General features: G+C 40.5%; 1 protein-coding gene across 1 annotated transcript in view; it reads left to right on the plus strand.

Annotated features, from left to right (window-relative positions):
- LOC143275202 (uncharacterized) overlaps positions 1-2,683 on the plus strand; it is a 75,544-nt gene extending 72,861 nt beyond the window's left edge. The window contains exon 42 of the mRNA XM_076579173.1: positions 1,375-2,683. Coding sequence (XP_076435288.1) covers positions 1,375-1,534 — 160 coding nt within the window. The 3' untranslated portion in view covers positions 1,535-2,683. The remainder of the gene's footprint in view (positions 1-1,374) is intronic.
- The last annotated feature ends 6,726 nt before the right edge of the window (positions 2,684-9,409 follow it).

Below are 9,409 nucleotides of genomic sequence, written 5' to 3' on the forward strand. Positions count from 1 at the left end.
TAGGACATAGCAATGATGATAACAAGAGAGGCAAGGCCTTCAAGACTCACTTGTGATAAATTAAGTCCCCTAGCATTAATTACAGAGTAATTTCCCGTTTTTACTATCTGCACCAAAACGTTTGCAAAATAAATAAAAATTCCATGCTTAGCAAAAGAAGTTCCTGTTTGAACAAAAAATGATAATAATGACTCCTCCTGTTGTGTCAGAATAAGAGGTCAAAGTGCCAAGTTCAGAGAAAATATAAATATAACAGTAAATGCAGTTTGCATATAATCAGGCTTCTTTTTTTATTTTTTTGTGCCCAACCCAGAGGTGCAATATTGTTTTAAACAAGATGACTGGAAAGAACTGAATTTTTCCTGTTTTTTAATGCCAAATTTTGTGTCAACTGACAAATTATTTGCAGAGAAAATGTCAGCGTTAAAGTTTACCACGGACACACGGACACACACACACACACACACAGACAACCGAACACCGGGTTAAAACATAGACTCACTTTGTTTACCCAAGTGAGCCAATGATGATGATAATAAAATGACACTAACCCTAGTCTGTCTCTCTCCAGTTACTGGATGGCCACTGTTGAGCACAGCAACCAGTTTAACTCATTCTATACTGCACAATGACTTCCATCATTATACTCTCTGTGCTGGCAGTTTGTTTGTGTTACAAGAAAAATATCTAAAAAAAAAAAAAAAAAAAAAAAAAATGTTATCACATACAGTTGTGAAATTTTGATAAAATAGAGAATAGAATGGACTAACACTTGGCAAAAGTTTCAAAGCACTCACTTAATTATTGACTGATTTATCATATTTGGAGAAAAAAAAAATCTGTGTTTTTCACAACTGACATAAAGGGGGTGAGTTTTTCTCATATAACAGAAATTTTACAAGTGTGGTCTTTTGTCACCACAGACACTTCCTAATTGTAGCAATTGAATGGTCAAATGCGCATGCACAGTGGATATCCACTATAGAATCAGTTTGCATTCGATTTTGAGCCACAGTACGTGCCAAAGCTGACGGAGACGCCATCTTGTTGAGCGAGTGAGAAGGGTGACTGTACGCTCACATGTATTGTACTCAAACAGCCACAATAAAAGTACAGGTGCACTTTTGGGTGACTGTAGCACAGAGCTGTGCTGTTTAGTTTTGCACAAAACTGTTAACTAATGAACTACGTATTTTTAAACTCGCGGTACGCTATAGCGTACCACAGTAATGAAGCATTGCACGCATGAGGTACGCTATAGCATACCCTAGTATAGAAAGAGTTAAACAGCTACAATGATGATGATAATGATAACAATTAAAAATGATAATGATAATAATAAAATTACACAAAACCCCTGTGTCTCGTCACCAGTTACTGGATGGCCACTATAGAACGCAGCGACCAGTTTAGGAGGCCGCTGCAGGAGACACTGAAAGCTGGCGACCTGCGTCGACGAATCAGCAGGTGTCAAGTGTGTATCAAAGACATGACGACGGGGCCTTCCTTCTTCACCTACGCCAGCACCAAGTAGTTGTGACCTTGACCTTTGTGTAGCCAGATTCCGTGGGGGTATTCGGACTTTTTTTTTTTTTTTTTTCCTTTTTTTTTTAAGGTGACATTTTGGGTTCACATTTTGCTCGGTTTAAGACTTGTGGGACTGTGGTGTTTTTTTTGTTGGTTTTTTTTGTTGTTTTTTTTCCGCACAGGGTTTTTGTGATGTTGTTGTTTTGTATTAACTCTTAACTATACATTTTAAGAAGTGTGTATGTTTTGATATAACTTTATTTTGTATTACCATAACTCTGTTTTGTACCGGTATTAACTATACGTTTATAGGTCGTATGCTTTGTTTTGGATTGTCCTGTATCAGTATTGATTATACATTTACATAGGTTTGTATCTTTTGTTTTTGCTCAAAAAAAAAACAAACAAATTCCTGTGAAAGATCTGTTGAAAATTCTCTTGAATTTTTAAGAAAGCAGGAAAGAGATTAAATCAGTGTCTTCCGCTCTCCCTTTGGTGACTCATTTTATAAGCGGAAGAACAGTGTGAATACATTCTTGTCCGTAAGTTGTTGTTTAGGGTTGTTGTGTACCATTTGCAATGTTTATGTTATTGTTCTCAGACCCTGTGTTTATGTCAAACACATATTTCCACTGGTGCTAGAGTAGAATACTCATGTATGTTTGAGTCATTATATCACATACCCGCTTAATTAACTGAAAATCCTGCCTTCAAAGATGTATGAAGATACCAACCGTCCTGTTCATCTTTTAACCATTAGAATAGTTTAGCACTGTCACGTTTCATATGTCTGTGTGTATACACATGTTTGTGTGTGACGTATGCTGTGTGTATGTGTGTGTGTGTTGACTTCTGTGTGTTAAGTAAACATTTAGATTGCGGTACATTTTGGTCAAGTTAACTTTGCTCCAAGAACATTGCTTCAAAAAGCTTGTCTCACAAATATTGCCAATACTAACAAGACTAAAGCAGCAGAATGCACATGTTTTTTTACTGAAATGTATGCATAATACTGTGTATTTTTTGGTTTTAGGAAACAGTTCCTAGTGTAACTAGTTTGAATGCAAGCTGAAGTATGCATGATGGTGACATTTTCAGCTCTGCGTGAAGTTTGGGAAATCAAATTGGTGCTGAATAAACATCGTCAGCAACTGTTCATGAGTGAGCGTGTGCATGTATGTTTCTGTAAAATACATGCGTGTGTGATCAGAATAAATGTTTGTAGTAATTTTGTATCCCAATGTGCGTGTTTATGAATGTGTGAATGGGTCAGTTTGTCTTTCTTTAGTTTATTTCTCACTGCCACGTTTCTGTGTGAAAGATACCCCCAAGCATCAAATATATATCTGACTTGATGCTCTCAGTCACACAGTTCAACTTAACTCTCTCCATACGAACGGCGAAAGAGACGACGTTAACAGCGTTTCACCCCAATTACCATCATCAAAATATTGCAAGCGGAAGGCTCTTATACTGAAGACGTGAATGTTGACAAAGAATACCACAATTCTAACGACGGAAGCTAAAGGTTGGGTCATTCAGACACCCACTGGACATCCGAGGGGTCTGTGTAGAGTAGAAGAGAGGACTGGCCGTACTGAGTGAGTTAAGCCAACTTATCCACTTCATGCTCAGTCAAGGAGGAAAGGTTTGTCAATTTCCTTTTGCAGAGGAAAGTTGGCTGCAGCTGTGAAGCAATGTGAAAAATGGTCCCATAAACGTGACACAGTCATGTTGGCTAATGTCGCCTTTGGTGATACCCACTTATAACACAACACCGCCCCTTTCCTGTTGACGTACCTTGTAGCATGTAAATTGTTATCATCACCAGAATAACCAGAATCACTTCAGCTGATGACGGGCGCAATAGCCGAGTGGTTAAAGCGTTGGACTGTCAATCTGAGGGTCCCTGGGTTCGAATCACGGTGATGGCGCCTGGTGGGTAAAGGGTGGAGATTTTTACGATCTCCCAGTTCAACATATGTGCAGACCTGCTAGTGCCTGAACCCCCTTTGTGTGTATATGCAAGCAGAAGATCAAATACGCACGTTAAGATCCAGTAATCCATGTCAGCGTTCGGTGGGTTATGGAAACAAGAACATACCCAGCATGCACACCCCCGAAAACGGAGTATGGCTGCCTACATGGCGGGGGTAAAAACGGTCATACACGTGAAAGCCCACTCGTGTGCATACGAGTGAACGTGGGAGTTGCAGCCCACGAACGCAGAAGAAGAAGAAGACTTCAGCTGATTTACAACATTTTTGTTTTTCTATCACGTTTCCGTAATTGCTATTGTCGACGTTGTATGGAAAATCAAATAAAATACTAGCCACCTCTTCTGTACCTGTACTTCCTGGCAGCAATGTTAACATGCTCAACATCGTTTTGCTTCACAAAACAAAAAAAAAATCGAGCCAAAACTTACTGATGAAAAGAGTTACCACTCTTTACTATTTGTTAATTATTTGTTCTCCTGGCCTCATCATTGTAGGGCAATTTAGGGGGAGAAGATAGACACGAATGCGATCAAAGCTCCTACCTTCTTCGCAACCAAAGATCTCGGTGAATTTAGTATGAAATAACAGTGCACTTTATTGATTAATACTTTTTTCTCTTTTTTTATGAGAAAATAAAATAAAAAGATGTTTTTGAATTTTCGTTTGTACGGGGGTGAAAGGGAACACAACAGACTACAACCCTTGGTGTTTGTAGGGTCGCTGTGACATTTAAACCAAAAAAAACCTACTTCGGGGCAATCACCTTCCTACATCTGGAGGGCCTTGAAGAGTGTCCCAAAGTAACTGTTCTGACACTTATCTTTCCTGCCCCTCTTCCCAAGCTGATGATTTCATCCCGCGGAAGCTTCCCCCCTCCCCAGTCACTCCAACATTGGTCACGTGCTGACCGTTCACACGCTGTATCAGTTCACTCCTCCTCTGGAGCCCGAAACGCTGATTCCGTAAAGGCCGACCAAGGCGAGTGTGAAGATAAGGATGGTGGCAAGAACGAAAGGGCGAAGAAACGTTTCTCTTCTGGCAGACGAGTCGGAAAGAGAATACTCTAAATAAAGGGGGTACATCCTCCATGATGTAAGACCCAGCTGACAATTATCCTCCAAATACTTGTATCAGAAGAGGATTGTCCCACTACGGGTTTAAGTAGAATAAACGGTAGGTCCAACATGACCTGTACTGTAATAATTTACAACATAAAATGTAAGCAAATTTAGACGGGCGCAATAGCCGAGTGGTTAAAGCGTTGAACTGTCAATCTGAGGGTCCCGGGTTCGAATCACGGTGACGGCGCCTGGTGGGTGAAGGGTGGAGATTTTTACGATCTCCCAGGTCAACATATGTGGAGACCTGCTAATGCCTGAACCCTCTTCGTGTGTATATGCAAGCAGTAGGTCAAATACGCACGTTAAAGATCCTGTAATCCATGTCAGCGTTCGGTGGGTTATGGAAACTATAACATATCCAGCATGTACACCTCCGAAAACGGAGTATGGCTGCCTACATGGCGGGGTAAAAACGGTCATACACGTAAAAGCCCACTCGTGTGCATGCGAGTGAACGTGGGAGTTGCAGCCCATGAATGAAGAAGAAGAAGAAGTAAGCAAATTTAGATCTAAATGGCAGATCTAACAAATTAAGTAACGATGGACAATCATTCAATTTAACTCAAAACTATACAATAACTAGAGTCAACCTGCAACTGGCTCTAATTCATTATAAAAATGCACCTGCCTCTGACTGTAACACTGGTCTCACATTAAGTAGAGTAAAGATGAATCGTGCAAGCATACATATCGTTATAAGAACAAGACTACACATATTTGAAGAATCAATAATCAAAGTAGTGTCCCTCTTCTTTAGGACTTTACTAGCTAAAGCACTGTCATATGGATGTAGATATAAAATTAACTACAAGAACAAAATGAGTTATCACTACTTCAGCTTCCAAGGCTTAATGTTTTGCTATTGTGACAGTATAGATCTAAATGCCATAAGCCTGCTGTTATCAAAAGGCTCCACCTAAATTCTGGAAACACCAATTTATATGACAAGTTAGTAATGTTTCAATCTACTAACTTCAGCATGAGGGTTTTGTATAGGTAACTTTCTCTTGTGGAGACAACCATAATTATGGCTCCTTGCACAGTAATGTAATTTCTTGCAGGGACTGGCCTCATGACTGAACCTGACTGCTATATACTTTAAGAGTGGTGTAGACATTAAATCCTAATAACAACACAGAAAATCTAAATTTGAGAAACTGATTCAAATCCTTTTTCTCTAAAGATATTAGAATACCTCCACAACCTCGGTGGAGTGCTTCAAGTCCCGAATCTGACCGACCAGCACATCTCCCCGCCACCTCCCACCACCACTACCCCTCCCCCCCACCGACCCCCCCTCCTCCTCCTCTTCCACCACCACCCTACCCCACCCCTGCCATTTCTACAAAACAACCTAGCTAGTGGAAACCCCCCAGTTCTATACACGTCAGAACCATCAAAATGATGATGGTGGATTGTTCAATGAAAGACGATATCAAAACCATATTAAAGATTAACTATTAAATAAACACAATTTACTTACAGCTAAGAAGCCCTCTTTTTCACAAAGGAATATGTGCTTTGGAAGCCAATTATTATAACACTTTTGAGTTTCTTTTCATAGTGCGTTTCGTCACAATCATCAGTGATTTAATTTGCACAAGTTGGTAGGTGACAACCAATTCGCAAAAGCTTTTCCCCAAATTATTTTGCTATTCTTTGCTAAAACATAGAGATGCGTATTGACTGATTGATATGGATTTCACATAGCGCCTATCCACAGTCAAAGACAATTAAAGCTCTAAGTACTTTAACAACGCAACAGGCTGCCCAAACCTGGCTAGAGCCGACAGACAGCTGCCATTGAGCGCTCAAACACTCGCACAGACGTAACATTTTACAAGTATGACCATTTTGTTTATTTATCGCACCATTTAGGCAGCCATACTCCGTTTTGGGGGGGGTGCATGTTGGGTATATTCTTGTTTATAACCCGCCAAACGCTGACATGGATCACAGGACATTTAACGTGCGTATTTGATCTAGAAACGTATACAACTGAAGGGGGTTTAGGCATAAGTAGGGATGCACAAAATTTATGTTGACCATAGAAATCGGAAAAATCTCCACCCTTACCCACCAGGTGCGACGAGGATGAAGTCCAGAAAGTCTGGCGAGAATCCAGCGTTTTAACCATCTGACCTCTGCACCTGTCAATATTACTACAAATAACATCCCATATTTCATATCAAGGTGATAACTGCTGCAGCTGCTGCTATACTACGCAGACATTTTCTGAACTTGTGTGTGTGTATGTGCGTGTGTGCATTTATTGTGTGCGAGTGAGTGCATAGTGGGGAGTTAAGTTTGGGAAATGCTCAACAACAACAACAACAACAACAAAACGGTGCAAGACTACACTGATAAACAAGAGAGGCAAGGCCTTCAAGACTCACTTGTGATACACTTAAAAAAAAAAAAAAAAAAAAAAAAAAAAAAATCCAAGCTTTTTATGTATTGTGTATAATTTCAAAATGCAATGTTTAAGATGAGAAAGATCAGTTTAAAGTGAATTAAGTCCCCTAGCATTAATTACAGAGTAATTTCCCTTTTTTTACTATCTGCACCAAAACGTTTGCAAAATAAATAAAACTTCCATGCTTAGCAAAAGAAGTTCCTGTTTGAACAAAAAATGATAATAATGACTGCTCATGTTGTTGGGTCAGAATATCAGATCAAAGTGCCAAGTTTAGAGAATACAAAAAATATAAATATAACAGTAAATGCAGTTTGCATATAATTAGGCTTCATTTTTTATTTTTTGTGCCCACCCCAGATGTGCAATATTGTTTTAAACAAGATGATTGGAAAGAACTGAATTTTTCCTATTTTTATGCCAAATTTGGTGTCAACTGACAAAGTATTTGCAGAGAAAATCTCAATGTTAAAGTTAACCACGGACACACACACACACATACACACACAGACAACCGAACACCGGGTTAAAACATAGACTCACTTTGTTAACACAAGTGAGTCAAAAAAGGAGATAAAATACATATCCAAACACACACACACACAAATGAAACAGAAGAAAAAGAGGGATGGAAGACCTGATAGAGATGGACCGAGACAGACAGGGTCAGAGAAAGAGAGACAGAGACTGAGGTTTTTTTGTTTTGTTTTGTTGTGGTTTTTTTTTTTTTGTTTTTTTTTCCCCATTAGTATCCGCAAGTGTCTGCGGTAGTAGCAGTGCAGCGTGGACAGACATCAGTAATATGGACCTACACTTGTGTCTTCATCTGAACAGGAAATTCTGACACATTTATTTATTTTTTAGGTTCAGCCCGGCCATTCCACGGCAGCCGCAGTTGACTGAGATACAGAGCTTGCTGATATTGTATTGTATCGTTATTGTATTACACTCTTTTATTTTTCACAACAGATTTCTCTGTGTGAAATTTTTTTTCCCCTGTCTGCAGTTGGGTTTTTTTGTTTGTTTGTTTTTTTCGTTTTTTTGTTGTTGTTTGTTTGTTTGTTTGTTTTGTTTTCCTATCGAAGTGGATTTCTCTACACAATTTTGCCAGGGACAACCCTTTTGTTGCCGTGGGTTCTTTTACGTGCGCTAAGTGCATGCTGCACACGGGACCTCGGTTTAACGTTTCATTCGAATAATTAACGTTCAGACCACCACTTAAGGTCTAGTGGAGGGGGAGAAAATATTGGTGACTGTGAGACAAGAGCTTAGCCATTGGTTGTACCTAACCCAGCAAAGGCAAAGCCTGTTTTGTCCAACAAGCTAGTTATCCCATTTTATCAATGAACGTGCAAACAAGTCAAAAGAACATTCAAATAGTAAAGAGTGGTAACTCTCTCCATTCACAAGGTACACAACTTCATGTCAGTGCTGCCCATGCTACCGATTCAGCTAGCACACAGGTAAATAAAAGGTACATTGGAACAAACCCAGACACTTCCTCAAAAAAGGAAGCGCCGGGCCTGTCCTTATACCGATCATTTGACATGTGCACACAGCAGCAAACGGGCAGAAGAAAATGCGCAAACACAAACTAGCTTTTATTCAAGACTGGTATAGCCTCTTTAATCCTGAACAAGCCACACAGAACACACGGACAATACAGAACAAACACATGGTTGCCTCGGTGGCAATGTACCTTTTATTTACCAGTGTGCAAGCTGAATCGGTAGCGTGGGCAGCACTGACTTGAAGTTGTGTACCTTGTGAGTGGAAAGAGTTACCACTCTTTACTATTTGTTAATCATGTCATCTCCTTGCCTCATTATTTGTTAATTTCCGATATACATTCACATACAGACAGGCAGACAGCCAGCCTGTATATTTTGTCTAACAAACTAGCTGTCCCATTTTATCAACGCACGGGCAAACAAGTCATGCAGACAGACAGGTTTAAAGACACTCTGTAACCGGAATTCGAACCCAAGCCTGCAGTACACTGACTGTACAGGCCGGGCAGGTGGCTGTACCCAGGTGCGCTGACCGTTACATCAGAACATTATCCGGTGGGGGGGTGGGGGGGGGGGGGGGGGGGGAGCTATAGTACCCGGTCCTTGTGTGCGTCACTCTCATCATCAGCCCTGTAATTGATCAGAACACAACCTGTAATTAACACACCCCGCCCCCGCCCCCCTGACCCAGCAAGGCTTAATCATTATCCGCCATTGTAGTACTCCCCGGTCCTTCACTCCCTCTCTCCCTCCTCCTCCCCATCCCCATCTCGCATGCACACCCCCGAAAACGGAGTGTGGCTGCCTATATAATGGCGGGGTAAAAACTGCGGT

The sequence above is a fragment of the Babylonia areolata genome, chromosome 30, assembly GCF_041734735.1.
Source record: "Babylonia areolata isolate BAREFJ2019XMU chromosome 30, ASM4173473v1, whole genome shotgun sequence".
NCBI classification, from domain to species: domain Eukaryota; kingdom Metazoa; phylum Mollusca; class Gastropoda; order Neogastropoda; family Buccinidae; genus Babylonia; species Babylonia areolata.